Source organism: Haliotis rubra, unplaced genomic scaffold, assembly GCF_003918875.1.
Source record: "Haliotis rubra isolate DU_JTF1 unplaced genomic scaffold, ASM391887v1 Scf199, whole genome shotgun sequence".
NCBI lineage: Eukaryota > Metazoa > Mollusca > Gastropoda > Lepetellida > Haliotidae > Haliotis > Haliotis rubra.
Window position 1 is genome coordinate 1,041,006 of NW_025765991.1, and position 24,733 is coordinate 1,065,738.

The 24,733-nt window shown below is 42.2% G+C and overlaps 2 protein-coding genes across 3 annotated transcripts in view; one reads left to right on the forward strand and one right to left on the reverse strand.

The window, feature by feature from the left end:
- Positions 1 to 9,333: 9,333 nt before the first annotated feature.
- Positions 9,334 to 15,761, forward strand: LOC124275153 (cation-dependent mannose-6-phosphate receptor-like). The gene is made up of 3 exons (XM_046710647.1): positions 9,334 to 9,810; positions 11,335 to 11,544; positions 13,658 to 15,761. The coding sequence occupies exons 1-3, from the start codon at positions 9,456 to 9,458 to the stop codon at positions 13,819 to 13,821; spliced, it is 729 nt and encodes a 242-aa protein (XP_046566603.1). The 5' UTR covers positions 9,334 to 9,455; the 3' UTR covers positions 13,822 to 15,761.
- Positions 15,762 to 16,991: 1,230 nt separating this feature from the next.
- LOC124275154 (ophiophagus venom factor-like) overlaps positions 16,992 to 24,733 on the reverse strand; it is a 36,310-nt gene continuing 28,568 nt past the window's right edge. For both annotated transcript variants that reach the window (XM_046710648.1, XM_046710649.1), the window contains 10 exons: positions 23,949 to 24,121; positions 22,859 to 23,125; positions 22,643 to 22,730; positions 22,274 to 22,342; positions 21,087 to 21,192; positions 20,158 to 20,253; positions 19,575 to 19,658; positions 18,850 to 18,936; positions 18,061 to 18,205; positions 16,992 to 17,668 (listed from right to left, as the gene is read on the reverse strand). In XM_046710648.1, coding sequence (XP_046566604.1) covers positions 17,410 to 17,668; positions 18,061 to 18,205; positions 18,850 to 18,936; positions 19,575 to 19,658; positions 20,158 to 20,253; positions 21,087 to 21,192; positions 22,274 to 22,342; positions 22,643 to 22,730; positions 22,859 to 23,125; positions 23,949 to 24,121 — 1,374 coding nt within the window. In that variant the 3' untranslated portion in view covers positions 16,992 to 17,409. The remainder of the gene's footprint in view (positions 17,669 to 18,060; positions 18,206 to 18,849; positions 18,937 to 19,574; positions 19,659 to 20,157; positions 20,254 to 21,086; positions 21,193 to 22,273; positions 22,343 to 22,642; positions 22,731 to 22,858; positions 23,126 to 23,948; positions 24,122 to 24,733) is intronic.

Below are 24,733 nucleotides of genomic sequence, written 5' to 3' on the forward strand. Positions count from 1 at the left end.
TGCTCGAAGATCGAACATATCAAGATTATATGTGGTCGTGTTCCGTTTTCGTGGATCGATGCTCAGGGTGTTAATCACTGGATTGTCTGTCCATACACGATTATTTACGGACAACCGACTTATATCTAGCGTATTACTGAGTACGATTTAAAAACCCAAAATAAACAAGGACACAATTTGTACATATTCACACTGTTATATTGCCAGAACGTTTTATCATTGACAAACACCAACTGTTCACACAGGTGCCAACTATACGAATGATTCGTAATCGTTACGATTTTAAAGCCGAATTACTAAATGTCTGTGCATGTGATTGTTTGATTGTTATTAAGACATCAATGTTGGTGATTCTATTATTATTTAAGATCAGTATGAAAACACATATTGGTGCATATGCTTTGAAAACCAAAATTACACTGATCAAAATGGCAACTGTAACACATTTTACTCTGATTTCAACAAAAACAAAACTGCAATTGAAACATGGTAACACGGTATCTTATGACTGCAATCTGAGAAGAGTACACAAACAACGTGAACATCAACAATGCTGGAACGTATGGTCACCATGACCACCCCACAAATCTGTATTTTATACAATGGTTGTTGTGATTGTATGACCCACCACAGGCGACCACACCAGTTTCATGTGTAGCCATCCCTCGAACTTATAACATCTCCACATATTGCCAATCAGGCATCGTATTATTAGCATCCGATTCATTCCTCTGTCATTCCCGATACAGTGTATGCCTCAATTCTTCACTTTGAACAGGGTACGGTCGTCTAACATTTTCTGAAAGATGTTCATTGAGGTTTATGCGGGCCATGGTAATTTTTCGATGGAATTGCTCTGAAAGGGTGATGACGGCACGAGACGGATTTGCGTTGTCATCCATGAATATCTGACGATTAGCAAAGTTAACAAAATTTGGCCCCATGGTCGTATCCAGTACTTCCTGTCGAAAACGTTGAACTTATGTTTCCCAGGTTTTGTTATGAGATCCAACCTGCAGCCATACGAAACGCAACCCCACACCGTCACTGATAGGTTCAGCAGCATTGATCATCTCCTGATGATACGACGTCTCTATACGTGACAACGGCCGTGGGCAACGTACAGAAGAGGGCAACTTTCATGAGACTAATGAACCCTATGCCATATTCTCAAGTTGCAGTTCTTGGAGTTTGCACCACAGGCGTTTCTTGCCAGACGAATTTACACCCGATCAACTTTGTCATTGGTGTTCCTCAGTCTGCCAGGACTTGGACGACACTTTATTTCACCGGGGCCAACGTGGTTTCCTCTTAAGTGGATTAATACCCATGTGGTTAATGTACAAGTTAGCACCAATCTTACAACCGGATGTCACTGCATCATGCAAGCCAATAGCTTGCCATCATGATTTTTTTAACGTCTGCGTCTTGCCGTGTCAAAAAAGTTACTTTTTGCTACTGCCGTCTTTTAAATCATTTTATGGAACAGTAGCGGGACAGTCGGGACCATCGCATCGTGTGAAAATGGGACCTATAGGAAAAGAGCAGTTTGAGACCTTAATAAAGGAAAGTTTGTGGACAGACAAAGCCGAGTAACAGTGTGTGAAAGGAGTAAAGAAGAGCTGGAGACAATGAAGAGTGACGTAGACCTCTTCTCAGAGTTCATTAGGCGTCAGTCAAATTTAGATGATTCTGATCGGCATGTTTAGCAGACACCATCCCTATCAGGAAATGGATGGTTTCGGACTGATACAAACCGTGACCTGTTGGCACATATAGAAGCATGTGCTACAGCAGTATCAGGAGAGCCAACTGTTACCACTTTAAGTATTGACGGAGCTGTCACTGTTCAAAAGTTTGTACTGTACTGTCTTCACTTGACCCTGGAATTGCAATCACCATGAAACCGATATTCACATCATACTTCATGTTGGTCATGCTGCAAAACATGGCCATGAAAAGCTTATGTTACGATCAGTAGTTGCAGATGTTGTAGTGTTTGCAGTACTGCTAAGAACATGCCATCCCACCAACGTTATCAACTTAAAACTTTCACAATATATTTACAATGCAATGTCTAAGCGTGATATGCTGCTAAAATCATGTCTCTATTCAAGCTGTATGTGATTGTATAACTCATGCAACTCCAATGTATATGGGCCGGAGGCCTGAAATACAATAGACAACTTTGACTTTGACTTGACCAGCTCATACAGCTCTTGTATAGCATGTGAAAACCGCTTACCAGGCAGGACATATATGGGGTAAGTCACTTCTTCCACAGCCTTACCTCTGGATTAGGTAAATATGTTCCCTAATGCTCGACACTTCACCGCGCATCAACGTCTTGTCAGGAGGTGGTCTCTTGTGGCCGCAGAAAGGGCGTTACAACATATGCAAGCGCAAACAGTCCTCACTTAAATGCACTGGACTCTCTAGAAATGTAACCAGATTATGTGGGTAATTATAATGTATCAAAATTTCCCTGTAATGCATTGAAAGCCTTTCGAAAGCTAAACCCCTAGCGAGAAAAGGCAAAGTAGTATTTACCTTCTGCAAACGCCCGTGAAGATGCGAGTTTGAATTGGTCTTTTTGGAATCCATGCTTATCGTAGGAGGCGACTAAAGGGATCGGGTGGTCACCCTCGCTGACATTCTTCAAGCACTTCACAGCAATACGCATCCCCTTACAACGAATACTTGTCGTAAGAGGCGACTAACGTGATCGGGTAGTCAGGCTCGCTGACTTGGTTGACACATGTCATCGGTTCCCAATTGCGCAGATCGATGCTCATGCTGTTGATCACTGGATTGTCTGGTCCAGACTCGATTATTTACAGACCGCCGCCATATAGCTGGAATATTGCTGAGTGCGGCGTAAAACTAAACTCACCCACTCACTCACTCACTTACAACGAATACAGCACGTTTCCTTATGTTGAGTGTATCATTCTACTGTAAGCTTGCCATGGGTGTATGTAAGAACGCTCGTTTGTGTAACTCGAGGGTGTGTGTGGGAGGCTGATGTCAAATTTTAGACCCATGAAGATTCGGGTTAGACAACAGGATCGGGTGGTCAGGCTTGCTGACTTCGTTGACATATGCCATCGTATCCCAACTGCGTAGGTCATCCTCAAGCTGTCGATCACATGATTGTCTGGTCCAGAGTCGATCATTTATAGATCACTTCCATATAGCAGGAGGAACCAGGAATATTGCTGAGTGCAGCGTTAACAACAAACAAAACTTTCCATCTAAGCGCAAAATGAAATTATTTTGAGTGCCTCCATATCTGAATATAATCACTATGCATTAGTCAATAAATGTGCAAAGTTTCATGCTTTTATCATTAAATGTACAATGTAAATTGTTTAGCCGCTCCACTACTAGAGGTGACACTCCCGATGCTGAAAGCCTGATCGGGCAGACCGACTATTTGAACGTGCGGTTCGGTCAAAACGGTTTTCTCAAAAGTTGTGTTGAGCTTGTAGGTCATGCCTTTAGCTTTCTGGTAATCGTATTCAATTTGTCTAACTGCATTTCATATCTGACCACTGACCCTCGCATTAGCTCTACCTTCTGCTTTGAACAAACGCTCGGCTTCTCGGAATCGGAAACAGAAAACGGCTCTCATTGGTCTATTTCCACGTTTGCGATTATTGCGGGAAATGTGAACGCTGTCTTTTCCCGTCTACGGTTTGATTGAACCACACCTTAAAGTAGTCTGGCTGTCCGGTTTTCGATCAGATTGTTAGCATCGGGAGTGTCACCCAGTGTGTATCTTATATAATAATGCAGCGGAAGAATTTTCTAAAATCTTTATTTTTTCACCGATTTCATTCAAATTTGAAATATATGTTAGTCACAGCATATAAAAACAATACATGATTGCAAAATTCTAGATTAGTGTTTTTTAAGAATATTGTCCAAAGAGTGATTCGAAACACCTGTGGTTATTTAACAGTAGCCTGCGCATCGAGACACAACAACCACACACCTATACCTCCCCCTTAAATGGGACTAGTAAGGTCTAACGACGTCATTCGTTTGCAAGTTGGGCACCATGACGTCATTTGCAAGGGACATAAGCCATGGTGTGTTTATTGTTGACATAGAACTGTCGGTAAACGTGCAAAATATGAATAGCTATAATGCAAAAAGTAAATTAGTTATTGGCTATGAAACTACTTTTATCCTGAAAAAGTGCAAGACATAAAGGTTACTTTTCGTGTAAACTTGCCCTTTAATTAACAGACTGGTACTATGATCAGGAAATGACGCGCTCTATCACCCGGAGCTCGAATATCACAGTAGTGGAAATTATTACCCGAATGTGTTTCTTATATATCAAGTGTGAAGAATAAAAGAAAATGTGTTCTGCTGGACTATCTTTCTCATGTGACGTCATTCTTCCATACATTTTGTCATTCCTTTATCTATCTCACCCACACCCTGACTACCTTTATCTACCTCACCCACACCCTGACTACCTTTATCTACCTCACCCACACCCTGACTACCTTTATCTACCTCACCCACACCCTGACTACCTTTATCTACCTCACCCACACCCTGACTACCTTTATCTACCTCACTCTCACCCTGACTACCTCACCCACACCCTGACTACCTTTATCTACCTCACTCTCACCCTTACTACCTTTATCGACAACACCCACACCCTGACTACCCTTATCTACCTCACCCATACCCTGACTATCTTTATCTACCTCACACACACCCTGACTACCCTTATCTACCTCACCCACACCCTGACTACATTTATCTACCTCACTCACACCCTGACTTCCTTTCACTACCTCACCCTCGCCTTCCCCACCTTTATCTACCTCGCCCTCCCCTTGCTTACCTTTATCTACTACACCCTCCCCTTGATTACATTTATCTACCACACCCTCCCCATGCTTACCTTTATCTACCTCACCCTCCCCTTGCTTACCTTTATCTACCTCACCCTCCCCATGCTTACCTTTATCTACCTCACCCTCCCCTTGCTTACCTTTATCTACCTCACCCTCCCCTTGCTTACCTTTATCTACCTCACCCTCCCCATGCTTACCTTTTATCTACCACACCCTCCCTTTGATTACCTTTATTCACCACACCCTCCCCCTTTGCTTACCTTTTTATCTACCCTGCCCTCCCCCTTTGCTTACCTTTTATCTACCACACCCCTCCCCTTGATTACATTTATCTACCACACCCTCCCCTTGATTACATTTATCTACCACACCCCTCCCCTTGATTACCTTTTATGTACCTCTCTCCCCTTTGCTTACCTTTTTATCTACCTCCTCACCCTCCCTTGCTTACCTTTTTATCTACTACACCCTCCCCTTGATTCTATACATTTATTCTACCTCACCCTCCCCTTGCTTTACCTTTTTATCTACCTCACCCCTCCCCCCATGCTTACCTTTTTATCTACCACACCCTCCCCTTGATTACATTTTATCTACCACACCTCCCCTTTGATTACATTTTATCTACCTCACCCTCCCCTTTGCTTACCTTTTTATCTACCACACCCTCCCCTTGCTTACCTTTTATCTACCTCACCCTCCCCATGCTTACCTTTATCTCACCCTCCCTTTGCTGCTTACCTTTTATCTACTCCCACCCTCCCATGCTTACCTTTATCTACCCTCACCCCTCCCTTTGCTTGCTTACTATTTTTATCTACCTCTTCACCCTCCCTTTTGCTTACCTTTTATCTACTCCCACCCTCCCCTTGCTTAATTTATTACCTCCCACGCCCCTTTGCTTACCTTTTATCTACCACACCTCCCCTTTGCTTTACCTTTACCTTTATCTACCTCCGCCCCTCCCTTGCTTTACCTTTATCTACCTCTCCCACCCTCCCCCTTGCTTACCTTTTTATCTACCTCACCCTCCCCATGCTTACCTTTTATCTACCTCACTCCTCCCATGCTTACCTTTTATCTACCTCACCCCTTTTATCCCCATGCTTACCCTTTCTCACTCCCTCCCCCCTCACCTTTGCTTGCTTACCCTTTTATCTATTACCCCCACCCCCCCATGCTTACCTCTTTATCTACTCCTCACCCTCCCCTTGCTTACCTTTTATGTACCTCCTCTCCCCTTGCTTACCCTTTTATCTTACCTCTGCCCTCCCCTTTGATTACCTTTTTATCTACCACACCTCCCCTTTGATTTCACTTTTATCTACCACACCCTCCCCTTGATTACCTTTTATCTCACCACACCCTCCCCCTTGCTTACCTTTTATCTACCCCACCCTCCCATGCTTACCTTTATCTACTCCCACCCTCCCCTTGCTTACCTTTTATCTACCTCACCCTCCCCATGCTTACCTTTATCTACCCCACCCTCCCCCTTGATTTTACCTTTTATCTACCTCACGCCCCTTTGCTTACCTTTATCTACCCTCACGCCCCTTGCTTACCTTTATCTACTCTCACACCCCCTTTGCTTACCTTTATCTACCCTCACCCTCCCCTTTGCTTACCTTTTTATCTACCTCACCCTCCCCTTGCTTACCTTTATCTACCTCACGCTCCCCTTTGCTTACCTTTATCTACTCCCACCTCCCCTTTGCTTACCTTTATCTACCCCACGCTCCCCTTTGCTTACCTTTTATCTACTCCCACCCTCCCCCTTTGCTTTACCTTTATCTACTCCCCACCCTCCCCTTGCTTACCTTTATCTACTACCTCACCCTCCCCATGCTTACCTTTATCTACCTCCCACCCTCCCCTTGATTACCTTTTATCTACCTCACCCTCCCCATGCTTACCTTTATCTACTCACACCCTCCCCTTTGATTACATTTTATCTACCACACCCACCCTCCCTTTGATTACCTTTATCTACCCCACCCTCCCCCTTGCTTACCTTTATTCTACCTCACCCTCCCCATGCTTACCTTTTATCTACCTTCTCACCCTCCCCTTTTGCTTACCTTTTATCTACCTCACCCTCCCATGCTTACCTTTATCTACCCCACCCTCCCCTTGCTTTACCTTTATCTACCTCTACCTCACGCCCCTTGCTTTTACCTTTATCTACCACCCCCTCCCCTTGCTTACCTTTATCTACCTCACGCCCCCTTGCTTACCTTTTTATCTACCTCACGCCCCTTGCTTACCTTTTTATCTACCCTACCTCACGCCCCTTGCTTACCTTTTTATCTACCTCACCCTCCCCATGCTTACCTTTATCTACCTCACCCTCCCCTTGCTTACCTTTATCTACCTCACCCTCCCCATGCTTACCTTTATCTACCTCACCCTCCCCTTGATTACCTTTATCTACCTCACCCTCCCCATGCTTACCTTTATCTACCTCACGCCCCTTGCTTACCTTTATCTACCACACCCTCCCCTTGCTTACCTTTATCTACCTCACCCTCCCCTTGCTTACCTTTATCTACCTCGCCCTCCCCTTGCTTACCTTTATGTACCTCACCCTCCCCTTGATTACCTTTATCTACCACACCCTCCCCTTGCTTACCTTTATGTACCTCTCTCTCCCCTTGCTTACCTTTATCTACCTCACCCTCCCCTTGCTTACCTTTATCTACCTCACCCTCCCCGTCCTATATCTATCTACCCCTTCCCTCATTCTGCCTACCTTTGTGTGTGTGTATATACATACGTTTGTCTGTGTTTTTCTCTCTGTGTGTTTAGAATGTAGAATGAATGGTGTGAAGATCTAGATACAATGTATACAGATGATTAATCACTATGAAACTCCTACAACCGACAATAAACGTGTCAAGGGGAAAGACTGTCAAAGGCGTAAGAGTAGAATGGGCTAATGTGGTGACCATAATACTTTATTTCCATCATAACCGATACTCCGGCAGCCGTACTAACATATTCTGGCATTGTATGTGACTATATAATGTGTGTTCAAGTGTTTCAATGATTTATCAGTCTTCGTGTGTACATATAGCTTTTAACTTATCTAATAGTCATTTTATCTCCCCCATATATCAAGAAACTTCCATTTAGAAGGAATATAATCCTGTTGAATCACGCTCGGACTTAGTTTGATTGCCTAATCCGGCAGTTAACACTTTTTTGGATTTGTTTATGAAACTCGGTTAAAATGTTAGATTGGGAATTCAAATCGACAAAGTACCCAGCGTGGGGTTTGATTGAGTGATTCCAATATGCAATACTCTAAAGTACATATACCATACACTCGTACTTCATCAGAGGCCAAATACACGAGACTGTAGACAAACATCGTGAGGTATGAACCTCTAGGAGAAATCGTTTTCAGATAACGCTCCACTTGACGTGCAGATAAGACAGGTCGGTCCTACTGAGTTCCCTGCATGGTATAGGGTCCCTGTATTTGATTGACCTGAAATAGCGTCGTGTTATATACAGCCGTCGTTCTTGTAATAGGCGATATGTCATATATCTCACCTTGCGCATTAAACTTTCACCCGTCTTCCCGAATACATGCAAATCTAATTCAATATATTTTGTCATTTGTCATTCAAAACTGGTCTCAAGCGGTGGTTTGTGTATGCTTATGTATTAGATTTCGGAGGAGGGTTTTCAAAAGTTTTAGAGATTGTGAACGAAGTACGCAGCGCTATCTCTATCTGACACTGGCGATTTAACTGAAATCTTGACTCGGATAAGGTTGCTTTTTAGTACACTGCCTTGAGGGGCCTGCTTTGTGAAGGCTAGCCATGTTTTAAGTTAATAGGTTGAAAGTCTCCTGTAATTAAAAAACGTCTTCCGAAACGTTAAAAAAATATTTCTTGTACTTGTAAAAGTTTGATTCAGGTAAGGCTTATGCGTCACTCCCCAGAAAACTGAACCTTTACCATCTAAACCAGAAAGGGTAAGTATTTTCTCAATTGTCGCAAATATATAGATTTAATAAAACCGTCGTTCAACTGAAGTACAAAAACCTAGCGTGTATGGCGTGAATACGAAATAGTCTGATCGTTTACAAATGGAAACACAGAAAATTGTGACAGCATGTTTGTGTTTTTCTACATGTTTATTTTTCAACAGGACCAAAGGTACATTTGAAAAAATGTAATAGAAGAGCATACAGAGCTTTTGCCTTCTTTCATATCACGGTGTATAGATGCATTGGACTATGAGTAACTTTAGATAAATTCACAGACAGAACAATCATAGGTTGCATGTTGACAGCTAATGTGATTAAATAAATAAGTGGACATGTCTACAAAAATAAAATATACAAAGGATGATCAAATGAGAATGCCAAGTTTTCAAAAATAGTTTCGAACCCGCGCACCGAGTCACGTCGTACATTGTAAAACTGAGTTGTCAAACAGGATGACACGGGTTATGTCCCTTACATCAGTACACACCAGAGGTGGACTCACGATTCAAATGCGATTATTCCATCCACTGGAGCATCAACCTTGATACAGCAGAAGGTATGGTCGTGTACCTATGTTTATTATAACACTGTTCCTTCTCCCGACGTTGGTGTCGCCAGTAGTGGGCGACAATAGCTGTAAACAGATCGACCCCTGTCGATGTCGGCTGAACAACGGCAGCGAGATCAATCTGCATTTGATCAATGGAAGTGCTCCTCCGCTATTAGAAATCAAGTCGTCCCTAGATGGACATATCTACACATACAGCCCGTGTACAGGAATACACTGTGGGAAAGGAGTGGACGATGCGGCCATTTGCAGACATGACGAGCTTCGCAAGTCCTCAAACACCACAGGTGAAATTTCACATGCTCGGTTCGAGAACGACATGACAAAGACCAACTGGAGAGTGAGGTATCTGACAAGGGGTAAGCAAACATAGTCTAAGTATTTATGTTCGTTGAGAAGTATATCATCTGATGTGAGATTTGCAGATGCTGCGTAAAATTTGTTGAACTGCGAGTCCAACACTTCCTTGTTTGAACAATTAAAGGGAGGTAACTCTTCAAGCCAGGTATGAATGATTTTATCCAATATCATTACTTTCTAGTGTGTGTGTTGTTTAATGTCGACCTCAGCAATGCTCCAGTTTTATGACGCGTCTGTAAATAATCGAGTCTGAACCAGACAATTATGTGATTGTCATCATGAGTATCGATCTTATATTTGCATGGTGCATACCTTTTGTATGGGCCGAGTTGTTAGAATCACCACTCCTGTCTGCTCTGTACTTGTGAATATGCTGCCATAAACTGTAAACATCACCTGCACAGAAACAACAAGCTATCGCATTCATAATTTTACCAATATAGATTAACCCCATTTTTTAACAGCACGATGTCACTGGTGTCAGTTTTAGTAGATATAGTGTCATTACACTAGTCTTTACTAAATTACTCTTCTACTGTAGCTCACTTTCTACTGAAACTGGTTATTCAAATATGGAACAAATGCAAAATGCATGTGTTGTAATGGTTAAGATGTTGGGGAAATATTAAAACTTTGGTATCTTAGATAATATCAGAAAAAGTCGAAACAACAATACAGTTGTATTAATTGAATAATATATTCTCATGACTGGACATGATTCCATAACCACTTTGTAGCCAGTTTAATTTATTCAATCTATATAGGATAAACCATCACTCACAGCGGTAGTATTAAATTGCTTAATATACATAAATAATTCAATAGATTATGTCGGGGCAGTGGAGTGGAATAGAAGATGCTGTAGATTATCCCTGGTATACAGTAAGATATTCAGTTCCTTTTTGAAAATGGTAATTTTGCAGTTTTATGAAATTAGTATCCTGAATTAACTATTAAACTCTTGATAATTGTTGAGATCCATGATAATTACTTTTGGCCTGAAGCAACCCATGATTGTGGGAAGAGGTGACTAACGGGATCAGGTGGTCAGGCTGGCTGACTTAGTTGACACATTTCATTGTATCTCATTTGCGTAGATCGATGTTCGTGAAGTCAATCACTGGACTGTCTGGTCCGGACTTGATAATTTCCAGACTGCCAGCTGGAGTGTGGAGATGAACAACTAACAAAACTCTAACATTATGAATTTTCATATAATGGCGATAAAGGATATTGCTGGAATAAAAGCGGTCTAAAACCTTTGAACATATTCGATCAAGGCGAGCCGGGATTTGAACTCACGACCATAGGCATTTGGCGTGCCCAAGGGATATAACTCTGCACAACGAAGTGCTGCTCCTGAGATGACGCGTGCAATATAATCTAAGCACGTGCAGGGATCAATTTCCAATGGGCTCAGAACTTATTTTCACAATTCTCTCCTCTATCTAGTCTATTGAACCATTTCACAAGTTTTCTCTCAGTTATGGAGATAATCGATGTTTGTGTTTCCTGTGATTCAGACAACAAAAATGGCAGTGTGGTACACTTGACCTGCGCAACTTTCACACGGTTAGACCAGGAGCCCATGTTCAACGAGACCACTTTCCAGTTTGAGTTGTACTCGCCCTGCGCATGTCCAGACGGATGTCTGACGTCGGTTACCTCCCTTAGCGTCGGTACCATACTACTCCTGATCTTCTTCACTCTGTTCATCCTTTATTTCGGTGTGGGTAAGTTGAAACGACAATACCACCCAGGGGTGGAAATAACCCATTGCCCAACGTCCGAGTCCAGTGTTTTTTCTGTCGGGCAAGCAAATTTGTATATCATGCTGTACCAGTGTCCAGTTGACTTTCCAATGTTAACTATGTTGTTTATTGTAAAAAATCAACAAGAAAACGGCCGGTATAGTGGAACAATTATCAGGGCAAGTGATTTTACATGTGCTACTGTTCTGGAGTACACTAGCAATTGTAAAGTTATTTCCACCCCTGCCACCTTCGATTCGCTGATAACGTAATGCTAGATCACAAATGGTTTAAATAACACAACCAGAAGAAGTTCCAGGATGTGATAACTGACCGGAAGGTTTACATGAAGTCCTTATGTCAATCCAAGCAAAACACTCCTCACCTTTCTTGGTCTGTAGATGACATCACATGGTGATTTCTCCATCGAGGTTTTAACGGTTTGAATAAAAGGATGGTGTTGCTTAATAATAATTGCCGTGGGTGCGGTGGGTAGCCTAGTGGTTACCACATTCGATCGCAATGCCAAAGGCCCGGGTTCGATTCCCCACATAGGTACAATGTGTGAAGCCCATTTCTGGTGTCTCCTGTCGTGATATTGCTGGAATATTTCTAAAAGCGGCGTAAAACCATACTCACTCTCTCACTTAATTGCCGTCATGAGGATCTACATGACGTGTGTGTGGGATGGGGATGGGAACGGAGCGTACCCAGAAGCTCTTTTTAATCACAAGATTGTCAGTTGGAGATTCGATGATGTGTACACCGACTAGCTGGAATATTGATGAGTGCAGCGTAAAGTAACATTCTGTGTATTAGATCCTCCACAATGTGTGGCCTGCATACATCCCAGATGTGTATCAGCGTTAATGTCAACGTTCACTTGAGGTCCCACCAACTACAGTCCGTTTGGGTCAGAAACAGACCGATGAATTGCAAATTTTATAATTGTACAAAATTGCCACATAAATATAAATAGTACACATGTTTATCATTTACTAATACCCAACAGCTTTCTTATATTTGAAAATTTTCCGGACCCCACCCAAAAAGTTCTTTAAGGACTATCATTTTGACACAGTTCACTATTTGTTACGAGGGAGGAGTGCAGAGAAAGGGACAGCCAGGTGTTAGAGAAGCACGTGCACAAGTGCCCACCAAGTTATTGATTCATTAGCCTGTGCTGTACCGTCTCCATCCTTTCTCGCACACCTGGCTGTCCCTTTCCCTGCACTCCTCCCTGGTAAAAAATAGTGAACTGTGTCAAAATGTTAATGATAGTTTCTTAAAGAACTTTTTTGGTGGAGTCCGGCAAATTTTCAAATATAAGAAAGCTGTTGGGTATTAGTAAATGATAAACATGTGTACTATTTATATTTATGTGGCAATTTTGTACAATGATAAAATTTGCAATTCATCGGTCCGTTTCTGACCCAAACGGACTGTACCTTGTACTGTGTTGTACTTTCCACGTCATTCGAAGTGTGGGTGATGTTTTTGAGTATGTAGATCTAGGAAACAATTGACTCTTACATTTTATTGGCTTCTGTCATACGTTTGCGTGTTGTTTAAGAACACTTTTAAACAACGCGCAGTCGTATGACAGAAGTAAATATAAGCACTCATCAATACTCCAACTACGTCATGTTCTTGTATACATCGACCGCCTCCGTGGTGTAGTGGTTAGAGCGTCCGCCCGGAGAGCGGAAGGTCGCGGGTTCGATTCCGGCCGCGTCATACCAAAAGACGTTAAAATATGGTACTTGTTGGTCCCTGCCTGGCGCTCGGCATTAATGGGTACAACAAGGACTGGTCGGCTCGGAGTCAGTATAATGTGTCTGAGTGGGGTATTCATGCTTGACTGCGGCATGATATCTCAGTTGGCTAGCACTATAAAACCAGCTTCAGCCTGGGCTAGTACAAGCAGCCGCACATACACATACACACGCATGCACGTCGTCATATGAACGAAATATTCTCAAGCACGACGTTAAACCCAATTCCACCACCACCACCACCTCTTGTATACATCATCGAATCTCGAACTGATAATCTTCTTAGCATGTCACTTAAGCTCGGCTTTGTTTCTTTTCAGGGAGTTTGTACAGAAAGTCGGTGTACGGAGCAGAGGGGAGGGAGATCGTCCCACACACCTCGTTTTGGTTCTCACTTCCGGGACTGATCAAAGATGGCTACCTATTTTTCATCAGCCCATGTTTGGGTGACCGTGTTGAATACCGATATTATGACAAGTTGTGATCAAATCATTCCCTAAATATTTACACGCTTTATTTTACTTAGATTGCGAAGGTACTATACCAAAATAATTGAGATGATCTCACTAAGGACCCGATTACTAAGGTGTTACCACAGGTGCTTTTTCCATACAGAACCCCATCCGATGGTCTCAACTCGCTTTCAACACGTAAAACGCTTTCTTGGATCCACGTACATTATATTATTAAGGTGTTTCAATGTAATTACGAACTGCTTTGTAAAAGATCAGATAATTTAATAATTATTACATTGTTTCAAGGGGCAGGGTAGACTAGTAATCAAAGCGTTCGTCACCTGTTTCAGTTCCCCACATGGACAAATTATGTGAAGCCAATTTCTGGTTGCCACCGCCGTGAATTTGCTGAAATATTGCTCAATGCAGCATATGTCACAAGTCACTCGCTCATTGTTTCTGTCGAAAGATCTGATAAATCATTTCTCGTGAATCTATATATTCCAGTGTTTGAAAACATGACACGCATCTCATGACTCTTGTAAGGATCTGATGACATATACCTGTAGTTATTGTGGTTGATGTATCTACGTTTTATGTTGACATTGTGTTCTGCGTTGTGACATCATGGGCTTACCGCCTTGTTCCCAACCGGTGTCTATAGCATTTGTTGCATAATTAGATGTTGATTGCAGTTTAAGATACTATCGTCACCTGGCTGGTGGCACTCTTGCGAGTTAACTTGTGTAGGTAGCTACTTTTGTTTATACCTTCCCAATTTGGGAACAGAGTAGGACCGCGATTTAGTTCCTGTTAACTGGTTGATTGCTTATCAGGAACGTCTTCTGAAAAATTTAGAAATGTAGGTTTGGATTAAATTTGGATGTGTTTGTCGGCCATAGATGTATATATCTTTTTAATCCTCCGCGTTTTTGTTTCCAAATAAAATATTCAGAATAAAAATAATAAGAAGCAGATTTTCCCCATTTTAAACAATAATTTTAACGGCGCAATACTCTTTTAAAGTCTGTATCCAGGATTCGACAGATAAGGTTGGTGGACACTCTTGCCACGGGTTGTGCCAGAAAAACACTAAATTTTTGTGCACAATAGTTGTTACAAGTTGTTAATTATAAATACATGATAGATAATAGAAGATACACGTTGTACAATGTCTAGTATTTCATAACCTTAATGGCGGATTTGAAGGGACCAAATATGTCGGGTTTGCAGCAGTGGACAAACCCTAGTTTGAATGCTTTTAGAGTATACACGCAGCGAACAAGGAACAAAACATGTTAGATGTGTAGAGAATCTCAACTTCGTGCCTTTCTTATATTGCAAGACGAGGGTGAGAATCTGTTTATTGTTCTTTATCATTCTCCATTCTTTTTCCTGGGCGGTGGGGTAGCCTAGTGGTTAAAGCGTTCGATCGTCACGCCGAAGGCCCGGGTTCGATTCCCTACATGGGTACAATGTGTGAAGCCCATTTCTGGTATCCCCCGTCGTGATATTGCTGGAATATTGCTAAAAACGGCGCAAAACCATACTCAGTCTGTCAGCCATACTTTTTCCAGTAAAACGTAAAAGTCAGCATCTTGTCAAGATAAACACTTGCAGTGTCATCAAGGTTAGTGATGCCATTTGATTGTGACGTCGTTGTAACCGATGACCTCATAATGGCCTTGGATGTATTGGGATCCAATTGTCTCGAATGGACAAGCATGATCTCACCCAAGAGATGGATCTCCCCTGGAATCATATTGGATTATATGTGTGTTTTATGTGATGTTATGGTGCATATATTGTGGAGTATGTGAGTCTGTAAATATGAACAAATATAAATGTGCATTGTTCATACATGGTGTTATGTGGATTTACAGCTTTATTTTCAAATATCCCGGTTGTATTTGTTGTTTATGTTGATGTCCTGTGTTATTGCTTGAATAAATGTTCTTGTCGGAAGGTGGAGAAATGTTTCTTTGAATATACAGTTGAACATAATTCTCATCTTTTTAATATTTTCAACATGATGACATGTTGAATGTTCCTACTGCTGCAAACCAACGAGATGCCGCAGTTTATCACAGGCACAGTATATTGACTCATGTCTAGCGCTACACAGGGTGGCGATGACATGTGAAATGTGGATATAGGGTCCCTGATACTAATAAGAAAGAAGCAGTATCAGCTCTCTATATATATCCCGAAACAACAATAACAATATCATCATCATAATATTGTTCTTACTCCTCAAACTGGTGGTGAAATAGGCACACTTGTGCCACTCTTTCAACCGCGGGTTTCCAGTCAAACCCAGTAATGGGTGTCCTTTGTCGCTGTGGTCCTAGTACGTCCACATGGTAGACTGGTGATGCGCCATTACATAATGTACACGACAGAATGTCCTGAACGACGTGAGACTATTGGCTGATTCTTGTCTCTCGCTTTAACGTCACACTCAGCAATATTCCAGCTATATGAAGACGGTCTTTAAACTTTGGGTTTGGACCACACAACCCAGTGATTGACACCATAAGCATCAATCTACGCAATTGGGATACGATGACATGTGTCAACCCAGTCAGCGAGCCTGACCATCCGATCTCGTTCGTCGCCTCTTTCGACAAGCATGGGTTGCTGAATTCGAACCCGGACCTCCACGGGTCCCTCTTGATGTGACCGAGTATAGGTCAAGCATGGTTACTCGTTGCGTCTACGATTATTTCACTAATGCAACGACGTGCAAACGTGTGTGTGTTACTGTCTCCAAGCCGACCATTCCATGTTATATACCCATCATGCCTAGCGTTACACAAAGGATATAACATCCATTATAAGAAGTCCGTTTCCAAAGACGATGTCGAGTTGAATCACCGACGGTGGTGTGATATGACGAATACACTTCAGTGAGGTGAAAACCACATTCCAATGACGTGTATTTTGTTATTTTATCAATCCATAAACACAGCCCACATTCCTTAGCACTAGGTTTGTAAACATTTATTTAACGATAATCGTTAATGATTCTGTATGTGTAATAGGTTATAATTACAAAGTGGTCAAGGGTCTATTTCAACACATTTATATTTTTTAATGTGCACTTATTATTAAACAAAGATTGTTAAAGGTTCTTTAACCATTTTTCCTGTTAAAATATCCAAATGTCTGAAGGCAAATAAAAAAGCCTAAGACTTTAAAAAATATGATTGGTTTAATATAAAACATTCGTATGCTGTGATATATGCCAGACAAACAAATATAAAATTTGATTTGTGCATTTGTGGTTACTTCCAAACCGTGTTCTGCCAGTAGCTATTTGTGACATCAGTTTCAGTTTAAAGTTAATTTTCATGGCTTCTTTGACAAAATAGAACCCGCGAACAAGGGCCCCTGACTAAATGAAGGAAAACATACAACATGTACACCAAGCTGTGTCAAGTCTCAATATAAAGATGTATATCCTCTAAACCACCTGTAATACAATACCCTTCTCCGCACGTGGACATGACCTCTTAACTGTTTCTTCATTATAAATTGTACACTGTCTTCACTTCAGCATGTCTTATTTGTATGAAGAGGCGCCAAACTTTCTCCACCTGCCCTTAACCTTGGTTTTAGGACATAACTCTGTGCTTCCGGTTTCGCCTCTTAGCTGACCTCGCCCTTGTTCGTAGCGCCCTTGCCTTGCCCTTGCCCTTGCCCTTGCCCTTGCCCTTCTTCCGGTTTGTCAGCTTCCGGCACCCTTTCCTGGAGAGTCTCCTGACAGTCCGCTTGAGATGGCGGGCGAGCTGCTTCTGCTGACTCTTCAGCCCCTTGTCCCGGAGTCGGTAGTACTCCACAACAAACGCTTTCTGGTCCAGCAGAAAGGCGTGCCTAGATTGATAAAGACAATATCAACGACAAGGAGCGAAATATATTTTGCAAAGCATTAATGTTCAAATGGGTTACCACATGGTGTATGGCTATTGAAGACATGATTCAGTGTCATGTTGGGAAGCATCACTTCGACTTCCGTACAAAAGTGCAAATTAACACTAAAGTTTCATTCGCACACCTTCACTGTCTAAATATGATATGTGCTATACTGTAACCTGTACACGTAGGTCCATGCAACCAAAAATTGTTTTAGCAAAAGTGAGCCTGATACTTCGAAATGGCACAGATCATTTCCGTGCTTAACACAATAATGCTCCTTTCACAAACTTGATATCCCAAATGAGTGTATGTGGTAATTTTCAAGGAAATGGCACGTGGTAAATACGTACACCTCGTTCCCCTCGACGTCGACAAACTTCTTCGGTTCCCGAAGCATCATGACGTAGACTTTGTCCTTCTCCAACCCTGGGCAACTACACGACGCTCTCTTCAGCAGGATGACCTTGGTCTGTGGCTCCACCTGGCGGGGACCAACTGAAACAGTCCAGTTCATCACTGCGTATGACAATATGCCTTACTTCAGTTTAACGTGATTAGTCATAATGGTCGCAATGTCAGTATATCGGTCAGTATGTGTCAGTATATGCATACACAGGCAAGATTACACGTTCCATGCGTTTTAGGAACGCAAAGCCTTTTGGCCTACCGCAAACACTGTCAGTTAAGGTTTTCCGAATGCAAAAACATAAAGCCGTGCTATTGTATTTTTTACACTACATCCTGTCTTCTCTGGGCGGGAAATACACACCATAAAGGTGGTTTAATGGAGGTTATTGACGGTTTCAGGTTTCACGAATTCAACGCGGAGCGTATCGTTTCAGGGTAAAAGATATATATATTGCAATGTTCACGCATGTTGTTTGCACCTACGGGTGGAAGAACATTAGGGAACACGAAGCTGTCATATATATCCGGGTTGGCGTATTGGTTATTTGTTCGTTTTATACAGCTATGACCCCATGAAGCTGGCATATTGCTTAATTCATTGAAAATATATTCGCTCATTCCACGATATCTTCATGTATGGCAAAGATGTAGCTGACTGTAAAATAACTGAGATATTGTTCAAAGCAGAAGATTCTGAAAATGTGACAAGGCAGTATCGCTAGTTATCTCACCCTGGTACACGTCTTGCTGCACCACCCCCAGGTAGCGCTCGAAACCCGCCTTAGCAACGTCATGGTCTAGAATCTTCACCAGCAAAACTGAAATTTGAATGGGAAATATTTCCACTATTTATGTACGTACTGACTGCAAACTGGTGGAAGCAGAATACACCGAAAATTATATATCTTTACATGTTTCATATGGTTATCAATTACTAAATATAAAGTTATAATGACTGAAACCAAAACATGAGTCTCATTATCCAGTTCAGACAATGACCTACTTTTCAGCCGATCCGAATTTTCTCGTGTGAAGTGAAAAGATACACTACAAACAACCATGATTACACTGAATTCCAATTCCTTGTTTCATAAGAAAATGATATTTACAAATTAATTTTAATTTTAAAATTTACAAAAATCGTATTTCTATATCTTATGTCGATATTTAGGCAGCATGTCGATAACTAAGACGTCACAGACTGCCCCTGTTTGATAAAGTCGTACAATGATTTAGAATTCATCTGGCTGACTGGTTACACCTGTCATGTGTTCTTTACGCGTATTAAGTGTATTTTGGTAACGTACAATGTGAATGATATAATATTAAATCCGTACCAGACCGCCAAACGTTTCTAGCGGCCGAGCCTCGTTTTCAGATTTCCACCCAGTCAGCAGGAAACGAGACTGTTGTGTAATCGATGTTTTGACTTGTAGGGAGTACATATATCACTTACTGTTCGTGGCGTTTTGACAGGAGTAGTTCACATAGGAAGTCCACTTCTTGCCATACCAGACCTCCTCGCACCGCCCACAGCGACCTGTTTGGAGGTCAGAGTAGTACATACTTCATCAAGGAACGATTATCTTACCAATAATATTGCAAACAAATAACTATATGACGAAGATAAAATGTTGATTTTAAAAGATCATTCGTGAAGTCGCACCAGTTTGTCAAATTCGCTGTAATGGTTTAATCTGCGTTGCGTCCTTTGCTTTGACAATGCGAAGGCGTGAGTTCGGAATAAAAGTTAACAAATTATCGCTCCCTTTTTGGTAGCATAGTTACCGTAATCCCTGTGCTTTTTCGCACACAGTGATAAAGTAATCCGTGAGAAAACCAAGATGCGTTCAGCTCATCCTTAGTCTCCTCGCTCACACACTACTGAATTCACATACTACCGTCAAGCTAGAATTCGTTTAATGACGGGTAATGTCCAAACATACAAGGACATTTGTGACTTATCTAGAAGGTGTCGGAGGGCAGGCTATCTGGCTACCAGGTTTCCGGACTAACCGGGGCCCTGTTGTCATACTGACCTTCCAGACACTGACATATCTTCCTCTGTTTGTCACAGAAGTTGGCCAGTTGACCGCTGGCGTTGTCAGGCTTGTAGAACTTCGTGCACCGTTCATCTAAACAGGACAAACATAATTACCTGGGGTTGATCGACACACAGCTGAAGTTTGTCCCGACTTCTGGTAGATGAGGTGGTCGACTAGACCTTTAGTTCCGGCGTTCTCTCATCACAAGATGCAGTTCACAAAATGGTTTCTCTAAATTTTAGTGTCGCCCGCTGTGACAGATTTTGGAGCATTGCTTTAAGCCTCGGGTACAAGAAAATTCACTCACTCAATTTTAGTGTTAATTTAACGAAGTTACCCGCCACAAAGAGTCCGGAATAGGACTGATCCCAGCAACTTATGCTTATTGCAACAGAGAGGGTGGACAGGTAATGTGACGTTTCCAATTACTTAACACAACCATCATGTAGCTTGTATTGCTGAATGTTGTTTTATGAAAAGCAAGTTAAACAAGAAGACAAAGTCATCAATATCCCCCGCAATGGCAAAATACTCTTCATGATTATGTATACGAGTTATGATTATGTCAAATATTTAGATGTGTATATAGAAAAGTGGAAGGAGAGTATTGAAAGGTTATTAAAGTACTGCTCCAGAAAATAGCACTATCACCAATTTCAGTCAAAGTCGAACTTGTTGCCATGGAAACGCCAAAATATTTTATTCCGAATTCCAAAACTACCAAAAGGCACCAGTACACCAGCAGATATATGTATGTGCCAAGTTTGGTGAAGAAATAGTGAACGGTTTTACAGTTCTGCTCCGGAAAAGACACAAGTGAACGGACGGACGGACGGACGGACGGACGCACGCACGCACGGACGGAGTCCATTTAATACCCCCCGCAAAACGCGTTGAGGGGGATAAAAAACTACTCAACTCACCTGGATTGTAATAGTCGTATACCTGGACTTTAGCCGGCTGGATGTTTTCAGCCATGTGACTCTGTTTGGCTCGGAATTTGAGACATTCGTTCTTCTTGTGAGATATCTGGATCACAAATAACATCAATAACACTGACATCGATATTTACTCTGCTTTGTTTATAACTTGAATGACATGTCTTGTTGTTTCTGTTCCTACATCATGTTTGTTTCATAACACCTTGATGTCCTAGTTCAAATCAACAAACCCAACATTGTACAAACGTATTACGTTTTTGTTCAGTTGTTTCCGACTATAAAACCCCATTCCAGCTATTATTACACGGGGCAAATATAGCATCCGCCACCAATCGCATATGTCCGAAACTAATACGACAGCTCCACCCTTTCTTGATGAAATGAATCGAAAAGGCACCAATCAGAATAGTGCTACATATATATTGAACCCTCAGTTAGTCTCCAATCGGCTCGTCCGGGGTAACATGTGACACTGGAATCAAACTGATAAAACAGTGTGACACTCTTGGTATCATGTAGCGTTACGTATGTCTCGACAGCCGACTAGAGCGCGGACCGTGTTGATTATTTAGACCCGATTACGTGTTGTCATGGATATTTGTTTGTGTCCTCATCCTCTTGTTGCCTAAACAGACTTGCCTCATGTATCTTGTAGCTTGAGGTGAGGTGAAATTGGGTTTAACGTCGTGCTTGAGAATATTTCGCTCATATGACGACGTGCATGCGTGTGTGTATGTGTATGTGCGGCTGCTTGTACTAGCCCAAACTGAAGCTGGTTTTATAGTGATAGCCCACTGAGATACCATGCCGCAGTGAAGCATGAATACCCCACTCAGACACATTATACTGACTCCGAGCCGACCAGTCCTTGTTGTACCCATTAATGCCGAGCGCCAGGCAGGGACCAACAAGTACCATATTTTAACTCGTCTTTTGGTATGACGCGGTCGGGGATCGAACCCGCGACCTTCCGCTCTCCGGGCGGATGCTCTAACCACTACACCACGGAGGCGGTCTCTTGTAGCTTGAACAATAGGGAATACGCTATCATTATTTAGGTGTTGCAGCCTATGCTCTATCAGTTAAATATCACTTGTTAAACCAAAGTCACTCACTCACTCAGTCGTTCATACAACTTTGTTTACGACGAATACAACGTGTTTTTTTACCTCCTCCATGTAGAAGATCACAGATCTCTGAGACTGCTCGTAGTGTTGTATCTTGCCTTTGTTTATCAACTGAAATATATAAATATACAGGATATAAGTAAGATGTGCTCATTTTATATTCAAATAGACACATTCAAATAATAGCTCTGTTATAGATATTGTAGTGAGCACTGTCTTGTATAAGATACTACATTATACATCGTGACATTTGTTTTACACAGTATATTTCTTCCTTCAGAAAAGAAGATTTAACGTGGAATAGGGCCGGCATGACACGCTTTTTATAACGGTTTTAGTTTAACAAGATACTAGTATATATATCCCACAGTATAATCGTATATTTGTTCTTTTGCAAAACATAGTACTCACGTTTTTAAGATCAGATTCTACGGGTTTATAGCCAGTAAAGAGCCCCACGTCCACTACGGACATGCCTGTTTCTCTGTTGCCATGGTACCTGGAGAGTAATGCATAAACATGTATCCCCTTTCACAATCACATCTCGATCACGAGTTAAACTGAATATACAGATTGTGTAAATGTGTCGAGAGACAGTTCTATTCTGAAAGGGGAGACAACTCCTACCTGACACACACTTCAATACAGAGAACTCTGGCACTGGCCACCAGGGAGCGTGCCCGTCTGGAGAGAGGTTTGCCAATTCGAGAGAAGGGCCGTCCTATACGGCTTCCATGGTGATCGATGTAATTATTTATTAGTTTGCGCCGCGGGTCCTGAATGCGAGGTACGACAGACGGGAAGGTGAAGGACTCAATGTTATCATCTCCCTCCTCCTCTTCCTCTCCAGTCTCTTCCTCATCACACTCTTGGGAACAGGGCTCACACTCTGAGCTGCAGACAAAGGTGAGGTGAGGTGAGGTGAGGTGAGGTGAAATTGGGTTTAACGTCGTGCTTGAGAATATTTCGCTCATATGACGACGTGAATGCGTGTGTATGTGTATGTGCGGCTGCTTGTACTAGCCCAGACTTAAGCTGGTTTTATAGTGCTAGCCCACTGAGATACCATGCCGCAGTGAAGCATGAATACCCCACTCAGACACATTATACTGACTCCGAGTCGACCAGTTCTTGTTGTACCTATTAATGCCGAGCGCCAGGCAGGGACCAACAAGTACCATATTTTAACGTCTTTTGGTATGACGCGGTCGGGGATCGAACCCGCGACCTTCCGCTCTCCATGCGGACGCTGTAACCACTACACCACGGAGGCGGTTCTGCAGACAAAGGAGAAGTTATAGAGCTGATATATTGACAAGAAACTCTTGTAAAAACCCTTCACGTCTACATGCGTTTGTCATGTTTTACGTCGTTTTCAGCAATATTCAAACAGCCTCACTGCCTGGTACAGCAGCAGTAGGTTTACCCATTGTAACCATTGGGGGATAGAACCCGTGTTATAAACTCTTTACCTACCCACCGCCCCAGTGTACAGAGGAAGGCGTATTTGACATCAGCAACCAAACTGATGAGATGTTTTGCGAAGAAATAGCCGTCGAAAGGAATTGTGCTGTATTGCCTATAGTCACAAAAACGAATAAACGAAATTTGATATATTACTCATCTGATGCATTATGTATGCTCTGACTCTTATCGTACGTAACTATTCATCAATCATATTTTGACAACAATATATGAAAACAAACAAAATACTCACTTGCCCCTCTGCCAAAAGAACTGAGTCAGCATGTGCGACAGCCGGGTACTTTTGACGATGACGTCAAAGCGACAGCTGTTGTCTTCATCCGGGACGTTATACCTGACCTCCACCTGCATCATCCCCACCCCCGTGCCGGCTGCCTCGAACACCAGCTTCCCCCCAGTCGGTACCTGGAGAAACACTCTACCCATGTATTGCTAGGTGGATGCAAGACAAATCCTTTGTATAAACAGCATAATCGTAGAGTTCACTGTATAATTCCGGCTTCATTAAAAGCACGTACATAGGAAGTATGACCCATTATGTTGATGATGTACAAGCGGCTCCAATCACAAACACACTCCAAGACTTGTGTTTGGGAATTATGCATATCGTTTTGGTCTGATCCATCACATTTGGGAATGTCATCCAAGTCTGGTATAGCTTGTATGCCTTTACCATGATACAGATTTTGAGAAAACAGTCGTGTGACGCTTTTCAAGACCTCCGTAGAAAAAGCATGCTCGTTTGTACCTCAAACGGCGGGAGGTACGTCAATGTTTCCAGACACAAAAGACAGGCTTGTTGTGACGGAACCACATTGTCCGTACAGGGAATGGAATGATGACCCAGACTGGAAACGCTTGGTTAATGTTACTGATTTTCTATTTTTATGAATTTCATTGAAGATACCGGTTGATAAATGAAGGATAATACACCACATAATCTGTTTGGCAGAGATAAGAACAGCTTGTATGAGTCGTATAGAAAATGGATAGAATTCATCAGTAAATGGTGAGTGA